Source organism: Pezoporus wallicus, unplaced genomic scaffold, assembly GCF_028554395.1.
Source record: "Pezoporus wallicus isolate ANWC-B61680 ecotype Strahan unplaced genomic scaffold, APGP_CSIRO_Pwel_v1 contig_4684, whole genome shotgun sequence".
NCBI classification, from domain to species: domain Eukaryota; kingdom Metazoa; phylum Chordata; class Aves; order Psittaciformes; family Psittacidae; genus Pezoporus; species Pezoporus wallicus.
This window is the reverse complement of record NW_026637499.1, coordinates 298,106-312,391: the sequence shown is the minus strand read 5'-3', so window position 1 is coordinate 312,391 and position 14,286 is coordinate 298,106. Positions and strand designations below refer to the sequence as shown.

General features: G+C 43.9%; 1 protein-coding gene and 1 long non-coding RNA gene across 6 annotated transcripts in view; one reads left to right on the top strand and one right to left on the bottom strand.

Annotated features, from left to right (window-relative positions):
• The window catches only part of TNC (tenascin C), a 72,174-nt gene that overhangs the window by 20,904 nt on the left and 36,984 nt on the right, over window positions 1-14,286 (top strand). For all 5 annotated transcript variants that reach the window (XM_057405880.1, XM_057405879.1, XM_057405878.1 and 2 more), the window contains exons 2-10: window positions 3,646-4,238; window positions 5,165-6,478; window positions 8,216-8,479; window positions 9,336-9,451; window positions 9,541-9,697; window positions 10,302-10,571; window positions 11,661-11,846; window positions 12,311-12,400; window positions 12,523-12,786. In XM_057405880.1, coding sequence (XP_057261863.1) covers window positions 3,776-4,238; window positions 5,165-6,478; window positions 8,216-8,479; window positions 9,336-9,451; window positions 9,541-9,697; window positions 10,302-10,571; window positions 11,661-11,846; window positions 12,311-12,400; window positions 12,523-12,786 — 3,124 coding nt within the window. In that variant the 5' untranslated portion in view covers window positions 3,646-3,775. The remainder of the gene's footprint in view (window positions 1-3,645; window positions 4,239-5,164; window positions 6,479-8,215; window positions 8,480-9,335; window positions 9,452-9,540; window positions 9,698-10,301; window positions 10,572-11,660; window positions 11,847-12,310; window positions 12,401-12,522; window positions 12,787-14,286) is intronic.
• On the bottom strand, window positions 9,975-13,267 carry LOC130597389 (uncharacterized). The gene is made up of 3 exons (XR_008971759.1): window positions 13,179-13,267; window positions 11,229-11,383; window positions 9,975-10,146 (listed from the first exon to the last, which is right to left on the bottom strand). It is a non-coding gene; the product is annotated as an uncharacterized LOC130597389 (long non-coding RNA).

Below are 14,286 nucleotides of genomic sequence, written 5' to 3'. Positions count from 1 at the left end.
AGAGAGAGGGACTGACATCTCTATCCTGGGCACCTAGACCAGTTGTTTCAGATACATTACTCATGAAGTTAAGGTGCTGTAAGGAAGATCTTCCACAATTAAACAAACAAAAGTGTTCTTAGGATGATAGCTGGTGCATCCAGTGTTAGTGGTCCAAGGTTTCATTACTCAGCCTGTACTTGCACAAGCTGTACTCAGGTTCTACTCAGATGGGTAAGGCTACCTAAGTGTTCTTGGAAACAAAGATAATGCACAGCAGACCTCAGGTGACTCCAGGTGATATACTCTTGGATCTGTTTTTTGTCTGGTGCCGGCATGCAAGTCAGTAAGTGAGAGGACTGCAAAATTCAATCACTGCTGGTCAAGGAAATTAAAGACATGTGAGAGACCATAGCACCTTCTGTTATCATTTATATAGTAACAGGGATCATATAGGAGCAAGAGAGAAGTAAAGATAACTCTTGCCCAGGGAGGGTGATGGTTGTGGGAAGATGCCAGCGATCAGACTGGGAGAACATGAGCTCTAGACTTTATTGTTTTGCATGACAAGAAGAATATTTTGCAGATCAACCACCCAATCACTGCAAGATTTTTGGAGCAGTCATGTTGCAGTCAGGACAGCAGGGAGGCACAGTCCATTAAGATGAGTAATATTCTGTATTATACAAACTGCTTGTCAAAACTGGACACATTCTGAGTCACACAAGGTTCCCAATGTACCTGAGAGGTATGGTACAAACATCACCCCTCTCCTTTTGTATGCATTACAGCAAGGTCAAACTCATGATAAGGGTCATCTTTTGCAAACTCCTGCTGCAAGACTTTTAGGTGCTTGTGAAGAGTCCCAGAGCTGATTCTGCAAAGCAGATATTGAGAGGATGTCTCCGATTAGCATGTTTAAAATACAACCTCCATGAACCATTCTGAAGGAAAGTAGATGAGGGAACAGTTGCTGTGGCTTCCATTTTTCTCTCTAACAGCCTCTCCTGGGTGGTCCCTTGTGGTCTGAACTGTTGTTTAGATACTTTTGAGGAATGGAGTTGGAGAGAAGGATGTCACCTTTGCTCTTCCAGCCAAAAATATGGCTAATGTATAAAATAATTGAATGAAGGTGTCTCATGTTGTAGATCTCAGATCTAGGAATGGAGCTCAGCTAATCAGACGGGTCCTTGGCAGATCAGATGAGAATCTGATCTGATTTAGCTCAGGTATCACACTAGGTCAAAACACAGAGGTCAGATCAAATACTGGGGAATGCTTCTTCATAAATTTCAGCCACGGTACATTAAGTCTTCTAGTATCATCTGTAGGCTGAGAGGTTTGGCTGACTCTAACACAATGAGTTTCCAGTAGAAGTAATGGTGTTCATATTCCTTTCACCAATAGCGAAGGCAACAGTGACAGCAGCTCTTGTCAGAAGCAGGCTTTTCGTTTTCCTGGCATACTAACAAAACGACAGTTTGTACTGTCATGAAATGATGTGTAAACTCCCACCAGTCAGCAGAAAAACTACAATCAATTTTCTTGGTTTGGTCAAGGTCCAAGTTCTTGTAGGTTGGGATATTTAAAAAAGCCATAAGGAAATCGATGCTCGACTTCCACTAAAATTCAGTGAGAATTAGATGCAGACCTGCTTCCAGTTTGTTCCATTTTCCCTTGGTGGTGCATCTGTCAAGCAGCCTGTACCCTAAATAACTACTTGAGGATTAGGCACTGATTTTAGCTATGTGACCTCGTCTCAGAGCAAGAAGTGGATAGCACATGGGATCTCATTGCATGGACAGCAGTGGGCAAACCTCATGTGGGAGTTCTCTAGAGTAAAATCCCAATTCAGATACTGTCCTGAATGTATTTCATGAACTTGCAACCCAATCTAGGGGTTAGCCTGAGTCACAGATAAGATCTGGACTGTGTCTGTCTCTGTTATTCTTCATCAGTGACCTTGTGATTTCTTCTGGTGAAGACGGGGTTCTTGCAGACTATTTGATCAAATATGGTGTTAGAAATGGCTAAAAGCTGAATGTTTTTCCATGGCAAGAAAAAACCTCCACTGCTGCTTGTTTACTTCTGATTTATTCCCCAATAAAAAGGGGTGAAGTCCACTTTTTATGAGCTCAGCATTGTCTAAAAAAGCATTAACTTCAGTAAAGTGTCTGATGTATTATTGTCATCCTTCCACGAAGGCAGCTGGGGTAGCATGGGAAAATATTACCTCTGTGCTTTGGGGGAAGCAGAAGGGTGGAAGAAGCTGGTTTCTCATCTGAAAAATTAATTATCATCAAAAGAGTGTTGTTTGGAGAACAAAAGTTTTCTATGTTACTGGCATATCACTAACTTACAACTAGTGAAAGCACAGTCAGTGAGCTAACAGCTTAACTAAGCTGTTCTGGGAGTGTAAGGGGAAACAAATGCTAAGGTGACATTTATAAGGTGTGCTTGTTTAGTCAGTCCATTTGCTATTTCTGGTTCTCTACCTGCTGAAGGGTTGACCCTGAACACAAGTCAATAGCTGTCCTTCAGCTCCCCTGGTTCGTATTTGAAAGGAACAGATACAGACTGAGGAGGAAGAGGAAGTATTGTAGTTGAGTGGAAAGAATGAGTTTCAGGAAGAGCTACTACAGTGCAGCCAGGTGCTTGTAACCTTAAGCAAACTATAGCTAATAGCTAATAACTAACAAATAAATAGCTAATATAAATAACTATAGCTAATAGCTGATGAAATATCAGACAGTGGGAAATACTGCCTAGTGAAAAGGTTGCTAAAAGGTGTTTTTACACCTGTATTGTTGTAAAGCTTCCTCTCTTGAAGGACTTAGATAATCAAAAGATTTCTTGTCCTCCTCCTCTCCCTTTTTTATGTATGTGTACACACTGCTGGTTCTTATAGTCTATCTCCTGTGCTGGAGTCTCCTGTTGTGTCTCACTACTTCTATGCTAAAATACTGGTAGCTATGATACAAGCACTGACTGTAGACCCTTCAAACAGCAGTGTTCTCCAGAGAACTCCATTTATCAACATGCTGTAGACAAATCATCAGTATAGTGAAACTTGCTACTGGGCTACAAGCCCTGGAGCTCAGATTCCCACGAAACTGGAGTAATTTAAAGCATATGGAAAAGGGCTGCAGTGAGCTTTTAGGGTTGATATAACTTTTGACAATGTCTTGAACTTCTTTTGCGATCCAGCTTTCAATAACCTTCAAGCAGTGAACTAAGGAGTGAAGGAAATACAGACTTTTAATGTAATATACCTGAATTATGACAGAACACATTTATTTTACCTACCTCAGTCTGAAAATAGTTATTTTCAGTCGAGATGAGACTCAGCAAGCTTCCATGCCCTAGCCTTCTGCTTGAGGAAGTTAAACCTTCCATTTTACACTATACTTGCTCTAAATTGGAAATAACAGTAGCTTCCTTTCAGATTCATGTCTTGTGGCGTTTAGTTCACAAGCACACTGAGATCCTGGAAAACAGGGTAATGTCTGTTGTTATATATGAGAGCAAGCTCAGCAGCTCAGGTGAGGTGAGATGGTACATCGAGTAGCACCCCAGTCAGGACACCAACACACATTCAGTGTCATAGGCCTTTCAGTGCAGGGTGTAACTGTGGTTCATCCCTTATACTGCTCCTTCTTCTTCTAGGGAATAAGTCTGCCAGGAAAGGAAAGGATATCCAACTTGGTTTGAACTGGCTCTCCAATTGCTGCTCCTGAATACAAAGGCCAAACGTATATAACACTCCATCAGCTTTGAAAAGGACCTAAACACCGCAATGGGACTCCCCACCCAGGTTTTAGCCTGTGCGATTTTGGCTTTGCTCTATCAGCATGTCAGTGGTGGGCTCATCAAGAGAATTATCCGGCAGAAACGGGAGACTGGGCTAAATGTGACCTTGCCAGAGGATAATCAGCCTGTGGTTTTTAACCATGTCTACAACATTAAGTTGCCTGTTGGCTCCCTTTGCTCTGTGGACCTGGATGGAGCGAGTGGTGATGCAGACCTGAAGGCGGAAATTGAGCCCGTCAAGAATTACGAGGAGCACACGGTGAATGAGGAGAACCAGATTGTCTTCACACACCGGATTAACATTCCCCGCCGAGCCTGCGGCTGTGCAGCTGCCCCAGACATTAAGGATCTGCTGAGCAGACTCGAGGAGCTGGAGGGGCTGGTATCCTCCTTACGAGAGCAGTGTGCCAGCGGGGCTGGATGCTGTCCCAATTCCCAGGCAGTAGAAGGTAAGGCAGACTGGGGGGAGCTGCTCTTGGGGAAATTCTTGTGCTGGCTGTGGGTCTTGTTTAGAGTAGATACCCAAATCTGTTTCAAGAATGAGCAAAAGTCAACCTGTTGAATTTGAAACGTAATCAAAATTAGGAATGTATTTGGCCAGCTTGCAAGATCCATTCATTCACAGTTTTGCTGGTTTATGAATCTGTGGGTCAGAAGTCTGCCTGGGCTGCTTTGTAGCTGTGGCATTGAGCATGTACAGTACTTGGGCATGGTGACAATGTGTTGGAGTTGAGATTAAAACTCATGCAGTTCAAGCTCTTGGCTCCACATTTTGTCCCCTTGAGTAAGCTGCCAAGGTAACTGTTCTCGTTTCCAAGTTTTCTTTAAGAGAGACTGATAAAAATACAGCTGGACATAAGGCAATAGACAAGCACAAGTAGTCAGGGAAGGGGGAAAAAAAGGTAAGGGCTTGGTCATACAAGAGAGAAAAGTGGGTCTTCTCAGTATTAATTTGTCCCTCCGAGCACAGAGCTGGTCTCACAGCTGATGATACAATTGCTGCCTGGCTTGTTATGTTTGGGAGTGAGTTGGGGAATAATGATTCATGGTGCAAGCCCTAATGAAGCAGTCAGGAAAGCTGCTCAGCCAGTGGAAGAGGGATTTGGAGAAGGGCAGAGGAATCCAGCATCCTCATTTAACCAAGCAGTTGGCAGGGGCACTTCCCTGGCATCAGTGTGAATTAAAGCACCCCATGTAAAGTGAATCTCACTGGAAAAAGAAGGATTTATTGTCATTTAGAAGCTTTGGTGATACTGGAAATTATATCCTGTACAGAGCTAGGAGCATTAGGCCACTTTTAGGTGGTCTGTGCCACACTGGCGTAGTGCATCCCAGAGAGAAGGGGAGTAATTGATTTTCTGGATCATTGGTACAGGTCGCCTGGACACAACACCCTATTGCAGTGGACACGGCAACTACAGCATTGAGATCTGCGGCTGCGTTTGTGAGCCTGGCTGGAAAGGTCCCAACTGCTCTGAACCAGCCTGTCCACACAACTGCTTCAACCAGGGCCTCTGCGTCCAGGGCAGATGCATCTGCAACGAAGGCTTCACGGGTGAGGACTGCAGCCAGGTCTCCTGCCCAGCCGACTGTAACGACCAAGGCAAGTGCATCGATGGCGTTTGTGTGTGCTTTGAGGGGTACACAGGCACAGACTGCAGCGAAGAGCTCTGCTCCCAGGGGTGCAGTGTGCATGGGAGGTGCGTGAACGGGCGATGCGTGTGCCACGAGGGCTTCGCAGGCGATGACTGCAGTGAGCCCCTCTGCCCCAACAACTGCCACAACCGCGGGCGCTGTGTGGATAACGAATGCGTCTGCGATGAGGGTTACACCGGTGAGGACTGCAGTGAGCTCATCTGCCCCAACGACTGCTTCGACCGCGGGCGCTGTGTCAATGGGACCTGCTTCTGCGAGGAGGGCTTCACCGGGGAGGACTGCGGCGAGCTGACCTGCCCCAACAACTGCAACGGCAACGGGCGCTGCGAGAACGGGCTGTGTGTCTGCTATGAGGGCTTCGTGGGGGATGACTGCAGCGAGAAGAGGTGTCCCAACGACTGCCACAACCGCGGGCGCTGCGTCAACGGGCGCTGTGTGTGCCATGAGGGGTACCTGGGTGAGGACTGCGGTGAGCTGCGGTGTCCCAGCGACTGTCACAACCGCGGGCGCTGCGTCAACGGGCAGTGCGTGTGCAACGAAGGGTTCATTGGGGAAGACTGCGGCGAGCTGCGGTGTCCCAATGACTGCAACAACCGTGGGCGCTGCATCAACGGGCAGTGTGTGTGCCATGAAGGGTTCATTGGGGAGGACTGTGGCCAGCTGAGGTGCCCCAACGACTGCCACAAACGAGGTCTCTGTGTCAATGGGCAGTGTGTGTGTGATGAAGGGTACACAGGGGAGGACTGCGGGGAGCTGCGGTGCCCGGAGGACTGCCACAACCGTGGACGCTGCGTGGAGGGGCGCTGTGAGTGTGACAATGGCTTCACAGGGGAGGACTGCGGCGAGCTGTCCTGCCCCAATGACTGCCATCAGCGCGGGCGCTGCATCAATGGGCGCTGCGTGTGCCACGAGGGCTTCAGGGGGGAGGACTGCCGAGAACAGTCCTGCCCCAAGGACTGCAACAATGTGGGCCGCTGCGTCGACGGACGGTGTGTCTGTGAAGATGGTTACATGGGGGATGACTGCTCCGATGGTAGGTTGCAATGTCTCTTTTGAACTGCTTCCCCACGGTAATTCCCTGTGCCCTTCCAGCAGCTTTGGAAGCTCTGTGAACCTTTTACATGTAGCCCAGCACTGTTGCCACTCTTATTTATCATCACCCAGACAGCTGAATTGGAGAAGTAAAAACAACAGTAGCAAGATTTTGACCTCCCTAACCTTTCAGGGCTATATAGTCTAGAGCTTACTGGTGATTTTTAGTGGTCAGCAAGCCAGCAGGCTGATAACCGTGATGCAGTTTGCTCCCTCACAATGCCACTGGAGCCAGCACTGATTGGGATTTGTCACCATGACCTTTCAGTTCCTCATAGCACCTCTCGATGCTTAAAAACCAAAATGCATCTGAAAGAAATTGTTCTAGATGTGGAGAAAAGGAAGATGTCTCCAGGGTCATCTTACTAGGAATTCAGCAGGATTAGTCAAAAGGATATGGGCCTAATTTTGACTAAAGAATAAGGCTTTGCAGGAAAGAGATAATACAGACAATGGATGCCAGTGAAAAAGGAGCCTGGATATCAAACATTTCTTGTAGCCAGGTTCTGGTTCCCAGTCTCATGCTGGATGGATAAGAAAGGGGTTTGGATTTATAATGCCATCACTACTGTAGGCAGCTGAAAATGAAACACACAGCCCTGACAACACTAACAGACCCACTCCAGGGGCTCAGTGGCCTTGTTCTGAAGTCAGATCTCTGAGCTGGAGCCCTGGTGGAGGCAGAGGGTGTAGTTAGTGGAGACTGGGCACACATGGGAAATAATGTTGTCCCATCCGAGTGAGACAACTATCATAATGGAACTGCCAGATGGTGCAAATATTGCAGTTCAGGCTTTCAGGATTATCACAGGGGCCTTGGCTACCTCTCATTTTGGCCAGATAGATCTTTATAACTAAAGTAAATCTTGATTTTATATATATATATGTGTGTGTGTGTGAATGTTAGACCTGATAAAAGCTTAGAGTAAAATCATGGAATCAGCTGGAGTGGAAACCTAGCTATGAAGCCACATGCTTAGTTTCCCAATACCACTGACTTTATGGAAATTGATAGAAAATTTTGGCAGCTAGATAATGACAGGCATTATGCTATAAATGAGATCGTTTTCTTTAGTAGAGCCCAGGGGAGAAATTTTAGAACTAAGATCTTTGTAGAGTAATCAAAGAGTACTTTGGGGTTGGGAACATTATAAAAGACAATGAATACCCTTGAAAAGAAATCCTCATTTTTCATCTCCTCCTTCTGGAAGACTCCTAAGCCACATTTTGTGCTCTTGCACTTGCAAACGTGGAGCATTCTATTGAAAGTATTTACAAAAATAATAATGTTTAATTTTACTTTGGAAAATCCATGCAAACCCCAGGACTTACAGCTATAAAACCATGTGCTGCTGGCAGTTGAATTGAATGTCTGAATCCCTAGGGACCCAGCTATAGTCTTGTGCAGTAGCTATGAGAGGAGGAGCTGGAACACAGTCAGCCATAGGCTGTGTGCAAGTGTGAACGTAGAAATTGCCCTTTTGGAAATGTCTGTAGTCTTCATCAGCCGAACATTCCTTTCTTCAAGCAGCTAATTTGTGAGACATGGCTTCCTCATTCCCTGTTTGTTAGATGGTTCTTACAAACTGCTCCTGGGAAAATGGGGAACTGGGTAAGTCATTATTTTCTGAGCCTTGAAAACTTCTTATACGTTTGTTTTGGGTTTTCCCCTCCTTAGTGTCTCCTCCAACTGAGCTGACTGTGACAGACGTAACAGATAAAACCGTCAATCTGGAATGGAAGCATGAGAATGTTGTCAATGAGTACCTCATCACCTATGTCCCTACTGGCAGTGGTGGCTTAGACATGCAGTTCACTGTGCCAGGAAACCAGACAGCTGCCACTATTCACGAACTGGAGCCGGGTGTGGAATACTTTATCCGTGTCTTTGCAATCCTTAAAAACAAGAAGAGCATTCCAGTCAGTGCCAGGGTAGCAACATGTGAGTTTTACACTCCCTGTATTCTTTCTTTTGTCTATAATGTAGTATGTATTTATTTGCATCCCTTTGGGGGGGGGGGGGGGTATTATTTCTTTTGTATTTTCCATTTTCAATTCATCTTCTGCTCTGGACAAAGCCAGCTTTCTGCACTTTCATTTTCTATTATTTTCCAGTACCAATGACTGCATTCAAAGTTACAGCTCTCTCACTCTTCCACTCTCTGCGGCTCCTCCCAGTGAATATCAGGGGGTCTTTGTAAATTAAGACCTTTGGCTCCTTCATAATTAGGTCCATTTAAAAATCTGGTAATGCTTCCTTTAAAAACAGGAAAATGTAACAGTGTGTAAGAGGAATGTGAAATCACTTGATTCAAACTGTTTTGGCTGAAATTGAGATTTTATTTGTTTTGTATCTTCTGTGTGGTTTACCACAACTTACTTTCTATCTGCCTGTCCATTCATTTGTTGTTCATCTTCCTTTTTGTATTGTGCACATCACAGTCATAGCTAAACACCCCAGCCTCAAAAGGTGCTCTTTGACTTCTGTCACTATGCTCATTCCTAGAGACCTGGGACAGGATTCATGTCACCTGTCTTTTAATGTCCATACTAGGCTTCCTTCAGGAGGGCAGAAAAAGAGATTTTTTAGGGCAAAATTCATTTTACTCTGACATCTAAACCAGGTCAGAGGAGTGTCTCTCCAAAGACAGAACAACTGGCTGTGAAGAGGGTTTAAACATCTCAGATGCAGATAAATAGGAGGCAGATATTTATAGTGGTGGAAAGATGTCCCCCTCCCAGGGTCCTCTTTAAGAGACCTTGTCACCAGGTAATGATATCCTTCTGTTCTGTCACAGATCTGCCTGCTCCAGAGGGTCTCAAATTCAAGTCTGTTAGAGAAACATCCGTCCAGGTGGAGTGGGATCCTCTAAACTTCTCCTTTGACGGCTGGGAGCTGGTCTTCCGTAATATGGTAAGGGAGCATATGGTAAGAGGCCATATGCAAGTGGAAGAGCCTGGATTTTTTATGTTAATACTAACTGAGTGTTCCATGTGTTACAGAAAAAGGATGATAATGGAGATATAACCAGCAGCTTGAAAAGGCCAGAGACATCTTATATGCAGCCAGGTTTGGCACCAGGACAACAGTATAATGTGTCCCTTCATATAGTGAAAAACAATACCAGGGGACCAGGACTATCCAAAGTGATAACCACAAGTAAGCACAACCTGTACTTGGTGTAGGGTCACCAATAAAACAGCTGCTGTTTGGTGTAGGGAGTTTTTAAACAAAGAGAATGCCAAGTTCTCTATACTGTAAATCAATAGGGGGAAAAGAAGTAGTAGTGGAGCTGCTAATGAAGGATACATGAAAAGAAATTAATTCCTTTCCAAATTACCTGTTTGAAGAGAAAATGAATTATTTTTTAGCTAGAAGATAGCAAGGAGCATTTTTATTCTATTTCCCATTGTACATCAACAGCAAATAGAATTTCTTTCATCCTAGTATTATTTGCATGAAGAAATTGGTTAAAGGAGAATTTGTATTGTGCAGGGGGAGAACCTCTTAGGGTTCCTGCTTGTCTTTGCTTGGCAGCTTCTGATGTTAATGAATTTTGATGAATCTGCTTCTGATGAATTGACTCCATTTTGCATTTTCTTCTGCAGCTATGGAAAGCAAAGTGAGAAAGTAGATGAAGATAAGCTTCAGTTGGTAGAAGCCACTCATTTTAATTTTGAATCATAAATTGAAAGCACAAGAATGTGTATGATTTTTATGGCAAGATTTCTTTAAAAACCACTTTTCTCTCTTTTTGTAACAGAGCTTGATGCCCCTAGCCAGATCGAGGCAAAAGATGTCACAGACACCACAGCTCTTATCACATGGTCCAAACCTTTGGCTGAAATTGAAGGCATAGAGCTCACTTATGGCCCCAAAGATATTCCAGGGGACAGGACTACCATTGACCTCTCTGAAGATGAAAACCAATATTCTATTGGAAACCTGAGGCCACACACAGAGTACGAAGTGACGCTCATCTCTCGTCGAGGGGACATGGAAAGCGATCCCGTGAAAGAAGTCTTTGTCACAGGTAAGAGGCTTGGATGCCAATTCCAACCTCTGGGAAGGTAATGCAATCACCATCAATCTTCCTGTGCTGTTTGTGTTGTGTTGCTTGAGTTGATGAGTTACTTCATCAACACAGAATCAGCAGTACTATTATAGAGGTACATGAAAGTAGAGAATGTTTTTCTGTGCCTTACATACCCTACTGGCTCAACGAAATATACTCAAGTATCTAAATGTATTTTGAAAATGAGAATTATGCTATTAAGTCTCTTAAAAGCTTTTGCTCATCATATGCTGAATCTCCACTTCAGGAAACAAATATCCTCTAGGTTACTTATCTTCTATGGTTTCTATTCCATGTAAGACCTTATTTCTGTTTGTCTAAAGCATAACAGACTAGCGGAAAACTGCTTTGTTTTCATACTGCAGTTCTTCAAATGTTTTCTGTCATGTTTTTTATAAATTTACTTTGCTCTTTAGTGATCCTGAGAATGCTTTATGAAAGTGTGAGTCCTTTAGCATGTCATCAAGGTCTGATGCATTAAGGGAGCTGAGTAAATGGTACATAGGAAATAACTTCCCTTTTCATCCTGAAATGTAATTGTTCATCCAGAGCAGGATTTGAGCCTACTATAGGTGTGAACAGCAAAAGCCCACTGAAATTCTGTATAATATTCACCTTTTCTTTTAAGCCTTAGAGCTCCTTTCAGCTATGAATGCAAGATAATTACTGAACAGAAATCTAGACATGATCAGCAGCCTTGATCCTTTTGAAAGCTGATGTATTTATAGAGGAAGAGTAGTATTTTCATCCAAATGTGTTTTTCCACAAGCCTATTCTGTAAAGAAAATAATTGCTAAAGTTGAAATTGTTATTTTTGTCTTAGGAGATAAAAGTTTAATTTCTTCCACTGATCTTTTCTCCACAGCCAGTGAACTCTCCACTTCGCGGTAAAAGAAATTGCTTGATGTAGTTAAGAACATAGATTTATCATGTGAGAGGGCACTTAACTTCAGCTTGGTGGATCACTCCACCCTCTAAAAAGTACTGTTATAAGAGACTTCTGTCAAAACATTCCTATGTATTTATTTATCAGTTTATTGATTACAGACTTGGATGCTCCAAAAAACCTGAAGAGAGTGTCGCAGACAGACAGTAGCATTACTTTGGAGTGGAAGAACAGCCATGCAAATATTGATAACTACCGCATTAAGTTTGCTCCCATCTCTGGTGGGGACCATGCTGAGATCACAGTGCCAAAGGGCAACCAAGCAACAACCAGAGCTACACTCACAGGTAGGAGAATGGTGAGCTGGTCATCGATGTCATGCCACTGCCATCACCGAGGGCACAGTAATGTAGCGCAAAAGTACCCTTTTGGTCACTATACAGAAGAGGTACAAGCAGAGGTTTTGCATTATGAGTATAGGCAAATATCACATGGATGTCTATGTGCTTTTCTTTGGCAAAAGTACCTGTACTGCAAGCTCTTGAAAATAGAAGCTATGTCTGATTATGCATTTGCACAGTGTCCAAAATGTGATCTCAGTCATCACATTAAATCTTTATATTTAAGCATGTACATGGAAAAAGATTTATTAGCATCAGGTCAGCTGGAGGGTCAACTGGAACCTCAATTCTCTGCATGCACAGGAAAGCATATATCTTAACTTGCATACATTCAGGCTTCTTTGTTTAAACAAATGCCTGTAAGCATATTCTGTGGACAGAAACTCATACTCCTATTTCTCTTCACTTAGGGTTGAGGCCTGGAACTGAATATGGCATTGGTGTGACAGCAGTGAGACAGGACAGGGAAAGCGCTCCTGCTACTATTAATGCTGGCACTGGTGAGTAACTTGATCCCCTTTTGCTCTGGAGGAAGCAGCAAATCAAGTGGATAAGCCTCTGAGCTGTTGCTAGACAGCCAGTATAGATGCTAATCTGTCAACTCTGCTTTTTTAACCTGTAGATCTTGATAACCCCAAGGACTTGGAAGTCAGTGACCCCACTGAAACCACCTTATCCCTTCGCTGGAGAAGACCAGTGGCCAAGTTTGATCACTATCGCCTCATTTCTGTTAACCCCTCTGGAAAGAAGAGTGAAGTGGAGATCCCCGTGGACAGCACCTCTTTTATCCTGCGAGGGTTGGATGCAGGGACAGAATACACCATCAGTCTGGTGGCGGAGAAAGGCAGACACAAAAGCAAACCCACAACTGTCAAGGGTTCTACTGGTGAGTGACAGCTTTTGATGAGTGCCGTGCACCGGGTCATTGGGCAATGACTAGCCCAAGTCTTCACCTCATTTTGTAAGCCATGCCTGGACAACTGCTTAGAAACATCAACTGCCTACAGAGCAGACTTAGCTCTGTCTGACATGATAGGCTTAACTGAGGGATAGCTGTGCATTTCCCTGCCTACCATGTCTAGCTCCATATTCTCAATGATTTCTTGCTTAACCTTTGAGAAGACTTGCAAAGAGCACAGCTCTTTGTCCTGCATGAAATGCAGATCTCATCCTTTGTTTTAAATGAGGCTGTTCTTTGTGTATTATGTCTTGTAACTTGTTTTGTTTTCTACAGCCAAAACCAAAAAGGAAGAGCAACCAGAATGTATTTAACATTACTTGTTTCTGCCTAATGAATTCTCTTCACAGCATGCCTCCACTCATCATGCTTCAGCAGGGTCAACAGGGCTCTGATGCTGCCTTTTTTTTTCAGTTTTGTAATCCAAAAGCTAGAAGGGCCTCCAAATCTGGTCGCAGTCACCACTTCCATGGAGACCACGACTGTTACGTTTGTCTACAGAGAAAGGGGGCATTTCTGTCATCTCCATTTGTACAAACCACTCTGAATAACCAATATCGGTGGATTACTTGCCAAACAAGGTTTTATTCTTTGTGAGCCGTTTTAACCCAAAGTTTGTTGCACACAGAATTGTATCTTGGTACAGAGCATAAATAAGTCTTGAATTTTTACAGGCATTCAGGCTAAATTCTGTGAGGCAAAGCCTGAAGTGCTGTAAGTGAGCAGAGACAGTGAAATCAGAATCAGCTGACAATTACTGTCCTTTGCACTGATCAAAGTGTTTCTCTTTTTCTCCCCAAAGACCATCTATGAGGTAAACATGTGACAGAAGTTATGGATTTTACAAATTAATAACAGCTTAACAAATCAAAACTGGTTTCATATTCAGTGGTGGTGTCCATCCAAGCACAACCTCTGAGTGCTTTACAGATTTCACTTATCCAGTACTGCAGAGATGTTTATGCTATGATGCAAACTACAGAAAACCATCAGTACTGAATTACTAGTTTGATGCAAGGCCTGTGTCCAGTGTTGGGAAATAACAGGAAGCCTTGAGGTACGCACATACAAAAGGAAGCTGAAGGTTTATGTGGCAAGAGTGAGCTGACTTTGATTCTTCCCAAGTTACCAGATGTTTCCCTATCTGTCTGAAGACTGGTCTCAAAAGGAGTATGTATAGATGCTGAAACGGCAGAAACAACACATTGTGGAATTTCAGTCTGGCCTTTTCAGCACCAGCTTCCCAAGTCTCACAAGGTAGCTTCTTTTTCCTGATTTGGAGCTCTTATAAATCCATTCATCGGGCCAGGGTATCTGTTTTACACCTTTACTCAGAGCAGCCAGTAGAATTCTTTGTAGTGGGCTCCTTAGAAGCATCAGCAGTAGTTAACAGAGCCTGTCTCTATGACCTTCCTCCTGTGTAGGAAT